A 21,767-nucleotide genomic window follows, 5' to 3' on the forward strand; every position below is an offset into this window, starting at 1 on the left:
TGGAAAGTCTGAGGAGGGGTGGTGGTGGTGGGGGTTATAAACTGGAACGAATGAGGTTTAATAGCGTGGAAAAGGTTCAGATTGCTTTTTAAGAGGTAAATATATAAATCAAACGGATGAGGCTTGAAAATAGGACACAATTGTGAAGTGTTTACTGTAAAAACATATGTTAAAAAGATCAAATGTCAAATGTTAAGTGCAAAGGTAGATTCACCTTTAACACTGGACAACATCTATTCATCATACACCCCCAGAGGAGCTGACAGGACCAGTCTACAGCTTTATGTGCAGTTTTGTTTTGTTTCTCCCTGAATAAAAAACTAAGGGGGATTTTGCAGAGCGTATCGTGGACATTTCCCTACAGAACCTTTTTAACGATCATTTCCTAGACAGGAAAAACAGTACGAATGAATCATGCAGAATTCCTGCGTTTCCTGCAGGAGTCCTGGAAGACTTTATCCTGCAACAGCATTGCATTGATACTTCCTGCATAATGCCAACAAATTTGCACCTACAGGATTTCAACCACAACAAAGCATAAAGTATAATTATTTATCATAATCACATCAGTATCTGTGAAATGTGTGTAATTACTACTAAATGTAATCTGTTGTGCAGGAAGTGGTTCAATAAAGTCACAATAACATACACATTACATGATAGCCACAAGAATATAACATACATCTAAAAATAGACTTTTTAAATAGGCCTACAAAATATGGATAAATACACATGATTTTCCTTGTTTTGCAGAACATTTTAATGTTTTAAGGCAGATTGATAATCATGGAGTGCATATGGCAATTTAAAATCTCCAATTCACCTAATTTACAACCACTGAGCCACCATGTCACCCTAAAAGATGGAAATAGAGGCATGTAAATATTTGGCTTACCTTTATACATCCTGAGGTGGTTGGTGGATAGCACCTGCAGACTCCATGCAGGCCTCCACACCAAAGAGAATGAGAAAGGCAACCCTCTCGCACATCTTGCACGCAACAGCCCCTACCCCGCCCCCCACAACGAAGGCATCTGTACACACAAACGGAGAAAAGCATGGAGTAAAGCACTGCTAGTAAATATTAAAAGTAGAGAGAGCCAATCAAAATTATAAGTGTGACTTTAGTGATTGTTCTACATACTTTTATGTGCCTCTTAATTTGCCCCCCGTCTTTGCTTTGGCCGTTTTCTTGATCGCCGGCAAGTGCACTAAGGGCATTTTTTCTCTTTTCAGCAAGACCGGCTTTATGATGCTGACAGACAATGTGTTTTCTGAGTAAAAGTGGACCATATAGTTAAATAAACAATAAATACCACGAAAATTAGTACATAAATAACATAATTTTGAACAAGACAACCACAGCAATGCTAACATCAGCATGCTAATATGAGCTCACTATGATAATGTTAACATGCAGTTGCATGGAAAGTTCATCAGCAAATTCCAAAAACACAATTAGCACTGAACAAAAGAACAGTTTAGTTAAGGCTGATGGCAATGTCATTAGCTTTGTGGGTATTTGTTAATAAACCAAAATATTGGGTAAAGTCAGAATTTGACATGCTTGTGGTGCTAGAACAAAAGCCAAGGGATTACAAAAGTCATTAGAATTCAACCCTTGATCACAATCGATGTATGTATCAATATTTATGGTAATCCAAATGGAAAGCTTTTGAGACATTTCACTCAAAACCAAAAGTCAAACTCATAGTGGTCCTAGAGGAAAAAGGATTCATCCTCTGAGAATTTTTGCCAATTCAACATGTAGATATATAAGTGAACACTTTGACATGCTGGTAGCACTAAGTGAAAAGTTAAGGAATCACCAGGGTCATGAGATTTCATCCTCTGGGGAAGATGAATGTCTGTACCAAATTTCACGGAAATCTATTCAATAGTTGTCAAGATATGTCACTAAATCAAAAATGTCAAAAAAAGTGGCATTGAAGGAAAAGCCAGGTGATGAATGTCAGCTGACCATATGAGTCATGTACAACCTATTTCTTAATCTAATCTCATGGCAATCTGTTCAGTACATGTTCAAATGTTTCTGTATGGGCCGAAGTGGTAAACCAATCGACCGACTGACATTGCCATCCCTACAGCATTTACAGTGCTGTGAGAAAAGGAGCAATAACTTGTTTACGAGAGTTGACTTACTTGGTCTAGTTGGTTCAGCATCTTTTACAGCTGCAGTCTTATCTTTCTTTTGAATCCATGGATGCTGCAAGGCCTCTTCTGGTGTTAAGCGCTTTCCTGGATCATATCTAAATAATGAGGAATATGCATGAGATTCTCTAAAAGATATGCAAACTGTGATAAAAAAAAACAACCCCAAATGAATTCAGACAATTCTACAAGTGTTATATTAATGTTTACACTGCCTTTCTGCTTACTCAAAGCAGCATTTAATGAAATCCAGAAAATCAGCATCCTGAGAGTTCAGTTGTTGGTGCAGAATGCGGCGGTGGAGCCTTATGTCTGCAATCTTTAGTGGCACGCCATCACTATCTGCATAACCGCAACAAATTTTACAGATTAGTTACTACAACATTATTGACCCTGTTATGAGAATAAACACTCAAGATAAGGTCAAATGATTGCTTGAATGCCTTTGCTCACCAAAGAATCTCTTTCTTTTGGGTGAGTCCACCAGCAGTTTAGTAGGGAAGACACCCAGAGTCTAAAAGAATTGTTCACACACTTTAAAATGGTTCATCTTGGATAACATTTAGTTTCAATGAATGACAATTAAATGTTGAGTCTTACAGGCAGAATTATCTCTCAAAAACATTACCTTCATTATAGAGCTGAAATGTTCTGCATTGTCATCGCCACAAAAGAGAGGATGACCACGCATGAGCTCAGCCAATATGCAGCCCAGGCTCCACATGTCCGAGGCTGTGTTGTACACTTGGCCAAGAAATACTTCCGGAGACTTGTAATACAATGTGTAGATGAGGGGTTGATCTGTGGAGGAAGATGTAGGAAAGAGATTCATTAGATTAGATGATCTGCAGTGTTTCATTTGCTTCAAATATCAAATATCTGCAAAGAGCAACTCTACAATAAACATGTTTCACAATGTGAATTTAAAAATGTACACTCACCTCCATATCTCATAAAACAGCTCCCTCCAAAGTCAGTCACTGCTGCATGGTGGACACTGCCCTTTTTTTTGAGGAGAATATTTTCCTGAAAATGAAACATGCATTTATTTATAGAACAGCAGTGTATTCAGTATGATGACAGAGGATTTCCTTAAAGCCACTATGTGTAGAAGTGGAGGGTTAACAAATGTGGCGCCCCCCAGTGGTCAAACAAGGTTAATGTGCCTCTTTCCCCCAGCCACACAGAATGAATGGGCTGAAGGCAACACACAGAGCACCAGTTTTCACCAGGATGATGACAAGCTCATACCATCATAATTTTAAAAATGCTAAAGAAATCACACAAAACGTTTACACATGGTGGTTTTAAGTGAAAGAAAACACTCTGACCTCTATGTATCAATCTATTTTTTCTTCTTTTAAAATCTATTTTATGTCTAGAAATCTCATTGGAGCAAACCCATTTAACTGCATGGTCAAGTTTTACATCCTCAAATTAAAAAATCACCAAAGTTATTAGAAATTGTTCTTAAAAACAGACATTATTGTAATGGGAATAAAAAAACAACAATCATAGTGATAAGGTTCAGATATACAAGTTTTTTTTTAGAAGATGTGGGTCCTACTGGTTTTAAATCGCCATGGATTATCTTGTTCTTTTGGAGTGTCTGTAAACACTTCAGCATGTCTATGGCGTATTTTCTGACTTCCTTCTCATCAAGGCCCCGCTTGTTGGTCTCTTTTAAGGCTTGATATAGGTCCTTTCTGTAAGTGAATGTCACAGGCTTCTTGTAACTGTTGTTCTCAGAGAATCTGTACTGCTACTCACAGTTCATGTTAGTAAGTGTTTTCCCAATCTGTTATGTGATTGAATAAAACTGGCCTGGTCATAACAAGAGAAAGTGAAGAAAATGTGTTATATCAACTTACTCTAAGAGCTCAAAACTGATGCAGATGTGATTGCGGAAGTAGAAGTGATCCTTCATTTGGACAATACTGGAGGTGTCCTCATCTGTGTTTTGCAGGGTTTTTAAAATCTGCACTTCGGTCTTTCCCAGCAGGTTAAAACTGAAAATAATTGGACATCAGAGCAAAATATGACCTCACTGACCAAGTCGACTGCACTTTACACCTAAAGTATTAAATGTACCCTGTGGAGTTAGATGAAGATGTTTTACCTGAATTGGTTTCGAATGACCTTAATGGCCACCATCTCCATGCACTTGTGGTCCATGCATTTGAGGACCTGTCCGGAGTAGCCTACTCCAATTCCCTGCAGTACCTCATAGCGGTAGGCCAAGTGGTCATTCATGACCTATGGATTAAAGGATTCTAGGTTTACCAAAACTTAAAGTATTATCGATAAAAAAATAAAAAAAGAAGCACAAAGACCAGAAGACTGGAAATGAAGACCAAAAAAGAGCTAAACAGAGAGTGAATAATGAACGTAGATTCACTGGATGGAAATACAACACCAAATAAAGGCTGAAGTTGTATGTGTAAATTAGCAACAGTTTGCTAACGTGTCAGTAATAATGATTTTAAAAGGAATTGAAGGATAGGATGAGCTGTGGCGGAAGTATAGTAACAAAAAGAGGAACTTTGGCACTAATAAACTGAAATTTTGAAACATATCCACTTGATTTGACTCATTTGGATTGCTGAAGCTTCATATTAGCTTTAAAATACATTTTGCACAGAGGGAGGATTGTGGATTTTGTAAATTGTAATTGATAGGGGACAATGGTCCTCAGGAAAACTCAGGAAAACAATGGACCTCTAATGGTCAGTATTAACAGGAGGAATGATTACAGCAAGAAAAAAACTCTTTTAATGTTTCTTTGGGCACCTGACTGCTTTAAGACAGACTTGAAGAATTTTGAAACTACCCTCTAATTGACCAACGTTGTGTTTTCAGCTTGTTTCACTGCCCCCAAGTGGCCAAAATATTTCCCTACAAAATATTTGAGACTAGTCCATCTGTACAGTGAAGAGTTCAGTACTTACTACTTTGTAGAACCCCTCCTTATTGTCATAGCCAAAGTTGGCAGACTTGTTATCTTTGTTTTCAGTGAGGTTTGAGTATCGAGTTTTATGGGCTTTCTCTCCCAGGAACCACACTTCTTTGTATCCCTTGACTTCTTCCAGCTCATAATCTGTCAGGTATGACTTGGACTCTCTCAGAACAGCTGTAGGGGATAAACAGATATTTGCTCTCATGCTTTCTGAAGGAAATCACAAAACATTCTCAACTCAGGGTTGAAAAACAAGTGGAAAAAGTTCTTACTTTCAGGGGTCAGGGCTGTTCTTTCCACAGTGGGCTTTTCCTTAACCTTCTGCTTCTCCTTGGGTTTACAGACCTTCTTGGTTTTGCTTTTCTGCATATTCCCTTGTTGCTGGTCACATAATCAAGCAAACATATTGAAAAAATGTCCTAAGAAATGTCATGCTGATACAGGTAAATGAACTAGTGGGACATACCTGAATAGCAGGGTGATGGAAGGTTATTTTCTGGGTGTGGGCTTTTGGAGGCACAATGTTCTGATGGGGGCTGAACATCAGTTGTGTTTTCTTAGGGGCCTTGAGAATTGGTGGCAAGACGGGTCGCTCAGTGCTGCTAAAATCCTGCTGGGTTTTCAGAGAGTCCTTTGTGATTGTTGGCAGGACAGGTAGCTGAGTGTGGCTAAAATCCTGCTGGGTTTTCAGAGAGCCCTCTGCGACTGGTGACAGGACACGTAGGTGAGTTTTCCTGATATCCTGCTGGGTTGTTGGAGAGCCCTTTGTGATTTGTGGCAGGACTGTCTGTTGGGGATGTTTTAGACCCTCTTCAGTGACCGCCCGCCGTATGATCACAGTGCCTTTTCTGTCATTCTATAAGCAAAAACACAGAGCTGGTTTGTGGTTGTTCAATTGACAAACTTCAAGCTATTGGGTGTAGCAGTATAATTGCATTTGTTGCAATTGCACAGTTACATTTGGTGCATTCGTTACATTTGTACTGATTTTAGTAGGATTTCATCATCAAGTACAGTGGCACAGAAAACAAGCTATTTTATGTCATCTTTTCAAAGAGTTCTGTTGTTTCATTTACATCTTGCTTTTAAATAGTAGTGCAGCACAGTCATAAAAAGTAGCCTGCTTCAGAAACTTTAACAGGAAAGTTACTTTAAAACAAAAAATAAAATATTTATATTGTTCTCATAGGTCCTCCAAAACAGCAAATTCAGCAAAGACAAGTTGCTGTTAAGTTTTTGTTTTTTTTCCAAATATAACATTTCAGTGCTTTGAGCAGCACAAACTCAGTTTCTTCCATTGTTATAGATTGGGAGCAGACGTTTAAATGGCAGATATTTAAAATCTTCATTATATAAAACCAATATAAATATTTTTTTGTGAGCTGTTTAAAAATAATTCAAAGTCCTAATTCCTGTACTTTGAGTTATTTAGAATCCAGAAAAGCAACATAGAAAATGTAATATGTACAATTGAGTAAATTCAATACTGAGACATCTGGTAACTTTAATTATCATTTATCCACTGTAGTATTAGAAGTAAAATTGGACATATTGTTCATTTTTGCATGTGTCACACTCCTGTCTGGTTTCACTGTGTTTTCTGGGTTTTAGTTGTCTGCTTGCTTTGCACCTGCCCTGCATCAGCCTCATTAGTCCTGCCCTGTTCTAGCCAATCAGCCTCCTGTCTGTTCACCTGTTCCCCTAATTAGTTATGTCTGTATTTAAGTCCAGTTTTCATTTCAGTCTTTGTTGAATCATCTATTTGTTTTGCTGTTTGTGAGCTACAGTTTTTAATAGTTACAATAAATAGCTGTGCTGTATATTGTGTCTGTCTGATGTATCCTATAAATGGGTCCACCTGCCTGCACTCCACTGTGATACATTATGAATTGAATTGTGATTAGTCTACTGATACACAAGTGTGTAAGAAGCATTTAAATGTATAGTAAGTTGAGGTGGAGCTGGTACCTTCATCAGAACATCTCATTGATCACATATATCATCATCAAAAATGTTATTTTTTTTTTAGAGAGAAATCAAACCAACCTTGTCTTGTTGTATCATGGGTGTGGCCATGTTCTCTATTTTAGGTAACAGTTTCCCAGGTGCCTGTTTGTCAGCTCTGGTACAAATATTCTTCTTGGAAACGTTAAATGCGTCCCGAAACATGTTGATCGGAAACAAGTGTGGATCTCTCTCACTGAGTTATGTCTAGTAGACAGTCAAGGTAAGATGTGATGAATTCCACTGTTGTAGAACTTCTAATGGTGGCACAATGCATGGCATCACAGACACATTCTATTCTCTATGTGCGTGTTCCATTCAGATCTGATGTCATCAGCCCAGTGACACTTGTGCATGAGTCTGTGGGAATATACAGTTTGATTTCCCCATTTTCCCCATTTCAAATGTTTTATAAATTTTGTAAAATTCTGTATGTCAGGGAAACAGCCTATAATCTGCTCAATGTGTTTACACACTTTAAAAGAATTTATAGTCCAGGCAATCATGACATTTCTCTTGGTTTATTTTACCATTTTTGCAAGCAAACAGATAAAGAACAATGGCGACCATAAACCCTCCCCGATGTCTGCTTGTCCTTTACCTGCCTACCTCTAGAAAGAAATTCACCTTGAGTGTCCAAGCTGCCCAGTACCTTCAAAACAAAAGCATCAACCAGTACTAAAATTAACTCAAATGATACTATTATAATGAACTAATTCAGCTATATTCCTCAAAATAAAACAGCAACAAAAATACATAAATGAATGTTTAATCATCAAATCTAACAAGAACAACAACTAGCTCCAACACTGTTCATTTGCAGGAATATTATTGTATATAGCTGCAGGTGTTCTCTCTGTTTATTTGATTAAACACAAATTCATTTAGTAATATACACCATTTAAGCTCAGTATCAGATGAAATAGTTTAAAACTAGATTTTAATGAGGTTTTAATTCCATTTAGCTGCTTGTTGGTATTGTGCATGCTGACTCACTGTCATGACTTACTAAAAAGCACAACTTATTAGTAACAGTTGTTCTTTTCCTACTGTGATAAGTCAAAATGTCTGCTGTGGAAACGGGTAATTCACCAAACAACGAGACCCACCTCGAGGACTTCATCATGTCAGTGGGGATTATACTTGAGTGGAGCATATTCCCAAACAGATTTACAGCTAATCAAACTCAGCTGACACACAGTGATCCTGGGGCTTTTGAAATCTGTGCCCATTTTGCTCAGTTGGTAATCCAGTCTTGAGCAAGAACCTCCACCTAACGTCATATCATAGCTTTAATGGCATCCACAGAAACACATATATTATAAATGAATATGTGATAGATTTTTTTATTTATTTTCTGAGTTTTTTTTAACAATCTGTACTTCACTGTAACTGGATAAATATGCTCTCGGTTGCACTCTTTCAGGGTGTCATAGTAGCCCATTACCACCAGAGGGCAGAGCAGGACAAAACATCCCAGACATGGTCAAGTATGAAGAGAAGTGCATTGTGTCTGGGCTCTTATACACATGCTCACGTGTCTGTGCTACTTGGATGTTTGCCAATAATAATCCAGGTGTTGAGGCATTTGCTGACAGAACAATTCACCCTGGTCTTATATTTATAGTGCAGCAATCATGCAGCCCCACACATTCCTTGTAAACCAGCCAGCAGAAATGAGCAACCGCTCATGCATCGCTCACATATTAAAGTGTCAGGTATGCAGTGGATCTATCATTATCGCCTCACTTTCTGTATGAGTGAGATACACAAAGCATGTTGAATAAGACTGCAGTTTTTTTTATCTTGGAAAACCTCTGACCTCAGCAGACAGCTGTCTGAGCAGTAAAAGGCCCCACCACCCTGCAGCTGGTGTGGAATAGGGAGTGTTTGTGTGGGGTAATGGCAGTTATGCAAGGAACAAGGAGAGAGTGTGTAAAAGTGATGTTCACACCCATACTCTCCTGTGTGTGTGTGTATGTCTTCCTTGTGTTGTTTGCAGATGATCCTGCTCACATCTGGTCATGAGTTGCGTCCACAGGCTGGCACATAACAAACATAATTTGATTTTCCTTGCTAAGAAACTAGACGAAAACTGAACAAATAAACACATAGGCAAATATATTTATAAAAGAACACATTAGATTATTAAATAAAGGTTGTTATTTAAAAATCTATCATAAGGGAAGGGTGTGTTTAAAACTGTATTAATCTGATTTGCTACAAATAATAATTCTAATATAATGTAATATACATTTAATTTAAATAATAATTATCATACCAGCTCAAGTTGGAGTGGGCTTCTAATTGTATGCTGCATGCCTTTACAGATTGCGAAGCGCTGCTTTTTTCAAACTGTGAGTCAAGCTAGACACAAACACACACTACTGCACCGGACATGATCAGATTAACTTTCAGAATAAAAGTAGGTCTTACGTGACTGAGTCTTAGTAGATGTCCGTAATGTAACTGAAGCCATCAAACTGTATTATTATTAACAATATTATGTGTTGTTACTTTATTATATTATAAAGTTATTGTTGTTTAGGAATACTGAAAATCACAGAAATAAAACAAAATAGTCAAGTATTTTGGAAGAACTTTTTATACAATATCTCTTGTATAAATTAGGCTGTACAAAATAAAACATTGCTTCACATTGTCAGTGCTCCAGATTTGAGTTTCATAATGACAAACATAGACATGTATTATTTAATGGCTAGTCTATATATTTTTTCTGTGTGACAATTTAGGTTTATATAGCAGCAGCCCTGATGATAGTTTGTTAGGTGTGTGATGTTGAACCAAAAATATCATAATCAGGACAGATTCAACCACTAACACAATACATTTAAAGTAGATCTGGAAAATTCATTATACAGTATATCTCTGTTTTGGAACAGGGCTGTAATCTCTACATTTAAATCAGATTAAGGCAGAAGGATTAAATCCTAGAAAACAATAAGCCTAATTTAGCTAATAGGCTAAGTAAGGTGTAATCGCTTGTTTTTAACCAGCTAAAATCTTTCAACTACATATTTATAAAAAATGAAACAAAATTGTCAGCAGTCACATTTCTTTTGATGCGTTAATAACACATATGACTCATGGGACATGTAGTTGATTGCCAATATGATGCCTACACTTTACTGAGCATTCATTTATCTGGATATGCACGCAATCTCTGTTTTCATGTTTTAACCTTTCAGAAAGTAGGATATCTGCACATTTTCCTGTAAGATGTAGCTAGCTTAGTTATGCCATTGAGAACATTTTCATTGCTGAGAATAAGTTATTAAAGCGTCAATTTTACAGCTCTGCCAAAGTAAAAGTAAGCTTTAGGTGATATAAACATGGTATGAAAACAAATTTAACAACTCTGAATCTTTACAAAAATGTGCATTCAGACTTTATTTATATTTACATCTCTTACAGATACATTTTGCTGGGTAGAAACTATGAATAAATTAAAACTCACTTCCTCTCACTGTATTAGTAAGAAGGTAGTTTTACACTGTTAAAAACACTAACCGGAAGTGTGCTGCACTCTGACTTGACGCAGGTCTACAACACGGCGGTCCGCACTCACACTGCCGCTATCATGTGAGGAGCTGCTCTGTGAACGACAACATGAGTGTGTTAGTGAGACAGTAGTGAGGAGACTTCATACTGTGGATAAAAGCAGTAGGACTCCGGCGGGACCGCTGTCATTATCCGTAGTGTTTTATTTGAGAGAAGTTGAGCCGCACACTTCTCTCTGAGCGTGAGTGAACGACTGAGCGCAGATCAGGTATGATCTTCTTACATGCTTCATATCTGACATTCAACTCACGATACTGGCAGACAAATGGACTTTCTTGTGTTGTGTCTGTGTATCATGCTTGTGTGAAGTTGTCTGTTATGTGAGCGTGCTGTTGGTGACGGCTGTAACTGTAGACAGAGCAAAGGTGCAACAGGTGACTTGGGCCCAAACAAAGGCTTTACTGCTCATTTGGTTTTCTAAAGCTCCTCTGGCTTATGATGAGAATTAACAACTAATATGAACACAAATACTTTTCATATTGGCGCTAATTTGCTGCAGTTGACGATTAATAGGGCTGCAACCAGTAGTCGATTAATTGTTTAGTTGCCAACCATTAAATTAATTGGCAACTTTTTTTATTTCCGATTAATCGTTTTGAGTCACTTTTTTTCACAGAAAAAAGTCTATCTTTTCTTCATCTAGCTTTTCAAATGTGAATATTATTTGGTTCCTTTATTCTTCCATGTGAGGCTGCATTAGTTCCCCCAGTGGACCCTGGTCATTGAAGCTCATGTCCTCCAAACAACTTTTATTTTATTCTGATTGGATAACGCTGCTGTTGGGTGGAAACCTTGTAACTCACATTTAACCTCGCATATTTTGTTTTGGACATACTAGTTTTCTGACAGTGACCATAACTATCAACATATCAACCTCAACAGAATAGGTCAAGCCTTGTGTTGTATTTCTGTTGAGCACCTTTATGTTCTCCCATCATTGAGGGCCCCTTTCTGCTCAAGGGCCCCTGGTCACTTGCCCAGATTGCCTGTATGGTAGATATGGCCATACTTGTATGACAGTAAACTGAATATCTTTGGGTTGTGGACAAAACAATTTGACATTTAAGGACATAACATCGGGTTTTGGGAAACAGGGGTCAACATTTTTCACTATTTTCTGGACCAAGCAACTAATTGATTAATGCACAATAATGGACAGATTCATCAGTAATGAAAATAATCCTTAGTTTTAGCCATACATTGTTATGATGAGCTGTGACTAGGTGTACTATAAGCCATAAAGATGTGACTGTCAGATAACATTCATACTCCACCGATATAAAGTTCAATTTGAACTTCCATTGCATGGTAGTATATAAAAGGAGAGGGTTGGTTCTAATGACTTTATCACATAATGAAGCAGTTGCTTCGGTAAACCTCACCTATTAAACAGCCTGTGAAGTGACAGACATCAGTATAAGTAGATAGAAGTTGTAAAGGAGCCTTACAGTTTCACATTTACCCATGGCCTTTATTGGCACAATGTTGTATCACAGTAGATTTCCCCTGAGGTTGAAATGTGGTGCATCTAAACTTGAAGTGCACATCAACACATAATCAACTTGTAGTGATATTGTGTGCCTGCTCTCATCTTCCACTTGATTCCTGTGTGTAGCAGGTGGCGTCATGTCCTCCAAGACCTGAAATCCAGTCAGACGAGAAGGTTCATCTCATCCTAGAAGCCCCCAGTTGCTGTGGACTAATGTTTCAGTAGTAGGATAAACTTTCACTCAATTTGCACGTGAGTAATATAATGGATTAGTCTTCATTAGAACTGGATCAGCATCCAAACTTAATGAGTGCTTCCCCTTTTTCTTACGTAACCCCACCAAGCAGTGCTGAGGCAGAATACCTTCTGTTTGCTGCCACTGGTCTGAAGGAGAGAGCAAGAAATGGGAATCCAGTGTTCATACACTCAGAATGTGTTTTTGTGGCTCTGTTTATGTACATGGATTATGGATTTGCTGTAAGTAAGCATCAGGAAGAGCAATTGTTGCAAGTAGCTTACAGTTGATGAATGTGAGTGTTGGTCAGAAGCAGCTTGGTCAGCATAAAGTGGTGGGGTTAGAGGTCCTGGACTTGGACTTGGACAAATCCTTGCTAAATGGTGGTTTTAAACTGAAGTAATTGCAAAACATCAGGAGACTGGTAATGGATGGTGAAAATGACTGAAGGAATCTATGAAGTCAGTGCAATTTTCTGATCAAATTATGGCAAATCTGCAACGGTACAAAGAACTGGACAGTAAGTTAATTACTGCAGAGGTCTTGGCTTGGTCTTGGCTCGGTCTTGGCTCTTTGTCACATTCAAGTAACATTTGATTCACTGCTGCTAACTTTTTCATAAATGACACCACAGTTTGTCTCTGGTCTTGGTTTTCATGTTCGTGGCCTTGTCCGAGACTCCTTTGTGTTCAGAAGTCATAACTGAACTGAAAACTGTAACAATAGTATATGGAATTTCTGTTGGTTTTTTTCCCTTTCATGGTTTGATCTTCACTTCCTACTGTTGTAGCCAACCCTTGAGATGTTAATCTCAGAACATTTCATGTTCTTACTTATCTATCCCATGTTGCCTATGGGACAAAAAAAAACAAACCGTTGCACAAGCTGTCACTTCCCGGAATGAGTGGTTGACTTATAAGGGGCTGTCACTGCATATCAGCCCAGGGAGAGCGACAGCAAGACAAAAATACACCAGGGAGCAGAGTGTCACCGTCACTGGCTGACCAGATTGGCTGCTGTCAGATGAGAAAGGCCAAGTTGAGCTCTACTGGGTGGGAGGATTTTCCAAAGGTTGGGTTGAGGAAAAAATGTGAAAAGTACGAATAAATGAATAGGATAGTAGGGTGACTGAAATGGGTGCTGGGGTGAAACTGTAAAGTCTATTCTTCAATGGATATTTTGGGATTGTACAATTCTCACACTATATCAAGCTATTTGTAGGTTGTGATTTCAGCACCATTCCAAATCTATGAAACATATAGATTTGGCCTTACATATACTGTATGTAAGGCGAGTGAAAAATTTGTAGTTTGCAGATTATAGAGGGCTCTCATCGATGCCAGCAGGCAGTCGTTTCTGGATAAAAAGCACTGATAAACATGATGTACTCAAGCTGTCTGCGCCAAACAGCAGACAGACGAAGATAGATTAGCTGGTGAAGAAAGTCAAACGTCTAGCAATTTAAGAGCCGTATATATTTTTCTCAGGACATCAAAGCAGAGTTAAAATGGGAGTGAATATTGGACTTGCATTCATCACATGGTCAGAAACACTGCTCTAAATGAATGCTAATGTTGCTCTGTATCTGCTGGATGTGTTGCTGAGATGTTAGCCATAACAACTTGATAAGCTGGTGAAGTGCATGTGTCTTCATCAGCCTGTTTCGATGTTTTTCTGCCATCTGTTGGCAAAAATTGATTAATGCTGCTGTAAAATGATGGATGTACTGAAGTGGGACGTCGCCTATTGGTTTGCATTGGAGCGTTTATGAAGCACAGAGTTGCTAGTTGTGGTCTGCCCCATCTTTCCGTTTGGAGCCAGGACCTTCCAAACAAGGAGTGTAGGATGTTTCCTTTCACACTCTTGAAACACGGCCTGCTACCTCAGACCGAAGCTAATACTAGCTTAGTGTGAACAGTGAGCTGTGCACACCTGGGCTAATGTTAGCTAATTTAGAAAAATTATATAACAGGCCAGGTATCGTTATCAAGTAACATTCAACTTACCTCTTGTGGCAATGGTTGGACTTATTGTGTATCTTTAGATCTTAATGGAGCAATAATTCCCTAAATCACCACAAGTGCACTTTCAGAAGGCACAAATTTAGTGGTTGAGGTGATAATGACTCATTTTTTGTACTACTTCTAGAGAGAGGTTGATGCTTTTTAAATGGGAGTCAAATGGAGCCTTGGGACCAATTGAATTAATATTTGACTGCCCTCACATGCCAAGTTTCTCTGGTGTCTCCCACTTTTATGCCCCTTTAGCATAGTCCTTTAATTAAGTAGAGGTGTTAGTACATTAGAATAGAGTCTTTTGCTTTAATTGTTGCTTTCAAAATTGGATATGTGGACTTTTTTTGACAGCATGTTTGCACTTAGTCAGCCATCCTTTGTATGGGTAAGGGTCTACTTTTTTTTAAAGTGGCAGTCTAGTAAACATTTAGAGCTTTGTGGCTAGCATAGCCAAGCTAACATACTTAACCCGGGCACTCCAAGGGTGTAATGCTTATTAGCCTGCAAAATCTTATACTTCTCGAGGACACATGGGTCCAAATCCCACCCCATAAGGTGGGGTCTTAAATTTAATCCAAACCAACATGAAGTCCAGACAGTCTATTGCATTGCAAAGCTCTAGCACAACCTCCTGTGGGGACTGGACTGTTGTACAAGACTGTGCACCTGTGCCTCTATTGATACTTCAGGTTTTTCGTCAGTAGTTCACCTCCAGTGTCAACCATTCTTTGTATTATACACTTCACACAGTTGGGATTTACTGCACAGCTGTAGGTTTGTCAGCTCCCTAAAGAACTATTTTGAACAAAGGTGATCGCTCCATATGACTGCTTTTATTGATTCCTGTCGATCTGCACATGCTGACATCATACTCATGCCAGTAAGTCTAAAAGCATTGACTGCTAAATTCAACACGCCCCTAAACTTGCTTTAGCTATATCATCCACTTGCATTGCATTTTGGACATACTGTATGTGGTATTTTGTCACAACAACTGCTTGCAAGTTGTAGGCTTAATTCAGCCCCAAACCTCTACAGTGTATGGTGTTAATACTATGAGGATTAGGAGTTTGATTTCAGGGCTCACATGTACCAATTAAAGCTTATCTCAGTACAAGCAAACATATGGCGTTCAAACCAAGCTGTGTTTCTTTAGATGAGGCTGAGTGAGTCTTTAAGACATACCACATCTTTGATAAGTTTGTGATAAGCCAATATGTAGACCCTTAAATCTAAGTTATAGACCAGGACTTAGTGTTCACTGGGGTTAGATTTTAAAATGGTTTTCAAATACATCTGACTGATCTTGGTCTTTTTTGTTAAAAAATGATACTTTCCAGTCCAGAACCATACAGACACTTGGATATTTAGGGTGGGATACAAAAACATGGATATTGGACACTTCTCATTATAGGCTGTGATAAACAATTATAGGGGGATTTTTCCTTGCTGCTGTTGCCAAGTGCTTGCTCATGGGGGAATGTTAGGTCCCTTTAAATTAAATTAAAGAGTACAGGACTTGCTCTATGTGAAAAGTGCCGTGAGATAACTTTAGTTGAGATTTGGCGCTATATAAGTAAAGATTGATTGATTGATTTTTTTAACATGAGAATTTTGAAATGGAAGTATCCGATTTCTGTGGTGGTCTGAAATGTAGTCATTCTGCCAAGAATCATGGAAAATGATCAATGAAGACCAAAGTAGAGTTGTAGATGTATTGTTTGCACCTTGTGGGTGCAGCAGAGGATAAAGGCCAAGTATCTGATAACTTATTGGACCACATATGAAAGTGGCTCAAATCCCATAGGTGCTGATTTAGTTGAACGTCAACTTGTGACTGATGTGAATAAACTCCGAATTCAGTTTTAGGCTAGTGTTAGCAATATTTTTTCCAGTTCTCTATCAATACAAACAATTGATGTCATTAGGAAACATATAGCTGATGTCAACAATGCCTATGGGTCATTCCGTGAAATCGGTACATTTTGCGTCCCAGAGAAATAATCTGTCATAAAATCACTATAATACCAAATACACACATAATTTAAAAACTTAACATTAGTATGTCTTATATCATCAACACTACCTCAAATTTAAGTAAATTAAATATTACTTTCCATAGTTAAATTTGCATTTATGTTGATAAGGCAGGGATTTTCGCCTGTCCCTCACTATGAAAGTTATTTTTCAGGTCTTTTTAGTTGTTACTTGTTGTTGGAAAAATTATACAATTTTCACATTTGTATATTGTTCTAATAGTAATCTCATTGTTAAGCAAGGTTTTCAGCATGAATACATGTAATCTTTATAAAATTTTAATTATTTTATCAGTGTCCCCTGATTTCATGTCAACCCTGTTACTGACACAAAAAAACCTCTGTAAAATAAAGGCACATTCCAACAGTGACATCATTCACAGGAAGTTACATCATTTACAGGAAGAGGATTTTCAACAGTTAAAACACAACTAAGTTTCTCTCTTCTATAATGTATAATTTTGTTGTTTTATGAGATTGTTGGGGTGGGGGACATCATACAGCGTCATTACTGTTACCAATTTGTAACATATTAATTAAAATAATAATTTGTATGTCTTGATATTTACCATATCTACAAGTAAAATTATTTCAAACTGTATGACATGTGCTCTTGTGACCTTGGACATTAGCTAGCTAGGGGCAAATTAGCTTGAAATCGTCAATCCTGTTACTGTCAAACCTGTTACTTTTCCAGAGTAACAGGAGTGACACTGATTAGGTTTCACTCTAGTCACACAGTTTAAAACGTTTATTTAGATAAATTGCTAACATTTTTAAAAGTTATCTTGTTTGTATCATTGAGCTGATGCCCATATTATGAAATGTGGGTGACATATGAGCATTTATTGCAGTCTTAGTAACATTTGTTAGTATATGCATCTAACATTTTATTGAGGTTGCTTTCTTATTATAAAGATAATGTAATATTGTTGTTTTGATTAAATTGTTTATATGTATACTTCAATACACTTTTACAGATGCTATTAGTATGCGTGACCAAACTCTGAGCCAATCTAGTGCAGTTGATTGGACTAGTACAGACATCATTGGAAAGTGGTGTATGGTCAGGTATGATGATGACATTTACCCAGGTATTGCAACAGATGACACTAACATCCAGGTCAAATGTATGCACAGTGGAGGTCCAAATGAATTCTATTGGCCTATTCATGATGATGTAATCTGGTACCTCTATGACGATGTGCTTCGCTTCATCCCAGCCCCACTACCAATTACTGGTCGCCATGTGGCGATCCAAAGCGATATATGGTTGGATCTTACAAAGTACAATGAGAGATTTCTCCATTGAATGTGCATATCACATTCATAGATTTATTTGTGAAGTAGTTCTCCTGTTCTGTTTTCAACACTTTATCTATGTTTCTTGTTAACATTAATTATAGTATGGCTACATTCTAAGTTTTAAATCTCATTTCCTATGGTGCTACCCCCCTCAGTGACAGGAAAGTATTACTTTAATGTGGTTTTGCATTCACCATGTTATTATTTACCTATTTAACTTTGATGGAGTTTTTACCTAACTCAATGTGAATTTTGTTACCTACTTCAAAGAGACTTGTGATGTGTGATAGGTCTTTATGGCCTGGTTTTAATGCCAGTTGATTTCTCTGACCAGTGTAGTGAGGATCAGTTTCAATTAAAGTAACATTCTTCTAAATCTCTTGTTAATCATGTATTTGTGTAAATGCTACACTACAGAACCTCACCCCTATCTTGTAATGTTAAAGAAAAGGAAACCAAATACCAGCTAAAAGAACTTTGTCTGGAATTCATGATCCCGACTACAAACCCCTCAAAACATTACATTTCTTAGAATTCAATATGCTTCACTAATATAACTGTGCAAATTCCATGCTACTGCAATTTAAAAGATAGTTATTTATAAGGTATAATAATAACAACAATAATAATAAATGCAGTAATGTTTTTAAAAGATACAAATATGTACAGTGTGCTGAACAATGTGTCCCATCATTCCTGTTACTCTTGTCAGTCCTGTTACTTCATATGTCAGTACTGTTACTGTCATTAATTTGATAAAAATGTAAAAATGATAATTAGAATGGCCACCCAGGTATTACCAATCCAAATAAGACTGTAAAATGTTTTGGAAACTACCTTTTATTCAATACTTCTCTCATAAAAATACATATATATCTTAATTAATATGTGGTCTCTTTTTAAATTTTTTATTTTCTTGGTCATCTGAATGATGAAATTGAAATTTTAAAAATATATTCATAATCTGAAATAATCCCAGTGTAATGAGGGACTGAAATACTGTCCATACATGTGTAAACTGTTAAACAATTCTAATTCCAAATATGTTATATAGTAACCATTTTGTCCGTAACAGGGTTGACAGATAAATTGTATCATGGAGTGGATAACATGTCATAAAATAAATAAAATAAATAGCCTGAGATGGCACCATATAATTTATTGTCACTTTAAGATGTCTTCTTTCCATAGATACTTTTAAAATTGTGATAAAAATGATTTTATATTTTAAATTCTGAAAGTTGAAAAGGTACCGATTTCGTGGAATGACCCCTATGTAGTTCCTGTTGCTAAATCTTTCCTTTTACAGTCTTATTGGTTTAATTGGTGTTTACTAGACATGCGGACACTCCCCTTATAACCTTTGTACCAAAGGTGAGAATCGACACCATGTCCTTATTAGTAAAACCTCACTCAGACAAACAGACCAAGTGTGATAGAGTAAATCCTTAAAAGGATTCTTTAACCCCAGCTCAGAGATTTGACTGGCTGTCAAACACAGACATTGTTATCTCATTTTCTATAAATCTGTTACGTTAGATGCAAACAGTTTAAACTCCATTTGGAGCTCTTGGAGACGGTATCATTCTTCACCTCATGGTACGTACAAACAGCATTGTCTTTACATTTAGCGTGTTGTGAGCCCAAGTTGGTTTTCTTGAATAGATTTATGTTAGTGTTTTTCTAATACATATTGTTTGTAACTGTAACTTGAAAGTGATAAAAGTGTGGTATAATTTGCATTGTTGAGGGTTTAGAAAACACATTGGGAAAAAGTCAACTTTTTTAAGATATTTTTGACTGTTTGAAGTTTGATTAAATTGTAGAATTCCTGAGAGATAATGCCATCTCCACTAAATCAACACTCATTAACTGTGTTTCACTGCTTGAAAGTCTTTTGTTTTGTGGTGACTGTCACGGGAGTGTATTTTTGTTTCTTGTTCACACAAGAACTGGTCTGTCTTTAGGTTTTGCTGCTGCCCTCTGGCCATGGTAAATAAACAGGATTGCAAATTGACTAATGCTTTTTTCTCTTACAATTTGTACAATGCGTTTCATTGTACTAATGATGTTTTTTCCTTTTAAAAGAATTTTGGGAAGTACCACTATTCAATTGCTAGCCAAGAGTTGAGAAGATGGATACCACATTCATGTCTGAGAGTGCTTTTAATCTTCTCGTCTAACAACAGTTGCATTTCTCAAAATGTCAGTGTTTTGCATTACGTAAGCATTGTACTGGAGTGGATTTGAGAGCAGGTGTTGTGGATACCAGATTTTTCAGAATTGCCATGACTTTGCTTTTCCTCTGTGGTTTGAGATTTTCATGCATTTGAATTTTTGCAGTGTGAGAGGTTCACCTATGCTCGTTGAATTGACATCTGATGAACCAAGCAAGTGATTCAAATCTTTCTTCCCTCTTCCTCCTTCCTCCTCTCAAAGAGACCAAAGGACTAGTACCAGTTAGCTGCTGAGTCTTTACCATTTTTTAGGATACTTTACAAAAAGTGCCAAAAACAGACATTGATTCTTATTTTTCTTTGCTTTCATATTTACTGTATTACATAGCAGCTCAAAGAAAAACTACACATGGAAAACTCCTTAACTCCAAAATTAGACTCTAGTTGAGAAACCAACTCTTTGAGTGTGTTTATGAAATGACTCTCCACATGTAGATACTCCTGAAACTTAGCCTCATAAACAAAATGAAGCACAATTCAGCAGCAGTGTGATCTGTTCCTTACCTTTCTTGACGTTTTGGGGGATTTTAGGAGAAATATGAGCACATATTGAGAACAGCTGCCATGTATCTCCCCCTTTTTATTATTATTATTTTTTTTTAGAAATCTCAAGCAAGAAGACATGAACTCACTACTGAACTTATACTGTTTCCTCATAGTTCTTTGTCAGTGCCACTGACGCAACAAGTTTCAAGCCTGTTGGTAACTAGATATAGGATATGACTGCGCTTTACTCCCTGAGACGTTCGCTCATAAAACTCAGCTGTTCTCTTTAGGCTTCATTTTATGCTGCCTTCGTGTTCAGAGTTGTTTTTATTGTGGATGTCGGAGCGTGCACGACTTTTGATCTTTCAGTTCTGCAAAACACTTGAGCAGTTTTACTAGGGAACCAATTGTTTTCTAGTAGCCACAAGTTCCATTGTCTGACTCCAGCCTGCATTGTTTGCTCAGAATTTCTGGAATATCAGGAATACTCAACGGAAAAATGGACAGACTAGATCACCGCAGATGTTTAAGCTGTTTTAAGTCGACTTACAGAAATAGCGACTCTCAAATTGACATATGTTTTTGATTCTTGTGACAGAAGTTAACCGCTTTAAATAAAAGCCACCACAACTTCCGTGTCAACTGAAAATCACATCAACAGGATGGATGTGTCACTTGATGATGATTGGTTGCTTACAAAACAAAATGACGCCCCTCTCCGAATGGCAATTTATTCAGTCAAGCTAACGACATAAGGCTAAGGGTACTCTATTCGGTACTTTTACATGAATTACCCACTCCACTGCTCTGCGGTGTCCCACCCAGGGAATAACAAATATGCAGCTTGATGAGAATTTTGTTCCCTATTTCATCCCATTATCTGAAGGTTAAGTGTGGGTGTGTCGCTCTGAACCGTGGGCAAGTCTGATCTGGCTTATAGATATTCACTCTTGAGCTTCCCCTCCGGAAAGGCCGTTAGCAGTGTGAGCAGTCGACCGTTTTGTTTATGTTTTTAAAATCTTTGTTCATTTTTGTTTTATTCAGAAAGAGGAAAAAAAAAAAGTGGAATGGGAAACGAGTCTCATCATGATCTCATCATGAGGGTACAGACGCTTATTGCAATTGTTAACGTTTAATTAGTTAACGGTATCAGCTTTGTCATTTCTGGGTCAGGAAGCAATATCGGACACTATGGGTCAATGTTTGGATGATCCTCAAGCTTAAGGATTGCCCCTTAAATATGGGATGCT

The 21,767-nt window shown here is 37.5% G+C and overlaps 1 protein-coding gene across 1 annotated transcript; it reads right to left on the reverse strand.

The window, feature by feature from the left end:
- Positions 1-412: 412 nt before the first annotated feature.
- On the reverse strand, positions 413-7,297 carry LOC133982521 (dual specificity tyrosine-phosphorylation-regulated kinase 4-like). The gene is made up of 14 exons (XM_062421577.1): positions 7,175-7,297; positions 5,595-5,984; positions 5,401-5,509; positions 5,121-5,302; positions 4,292-4,428; positions 4,044-4,181; positions 3,740-3,878; positions 3,114-3,198; positions 2,801-2,973; positions 2,626-2,686; positions 2,400-2,514; positions 2,164-2,270; positions 930-1,034; positions 413-486 (listed from the first exon to the last, which is right to left on the reverse strand). The coding sequence occupies exons 1-14, from the start codon at positions 7,295-7,297 to the stop codon at positions 413-415; spliced, it is 1,938 nt and encodes a 645-aa protein (XP_062277561.1).
- Positions 7,298-21,767: the final 14,470 nt, after the last annotated feature.

Source organism: Scomber scombrus, chromosome 6 (assembly GCF_963691925.1).
Source record: "Scomber scombrus chromosome 6, fScoSco1.1, whole genome shotgun sequence".
Classification (NCBI taxonomy): Eukaryota; Metazoa; Chordata; class Actinopteri; order Scombriformes; family Scombridae; genus Scomber; species Scomber scombrus.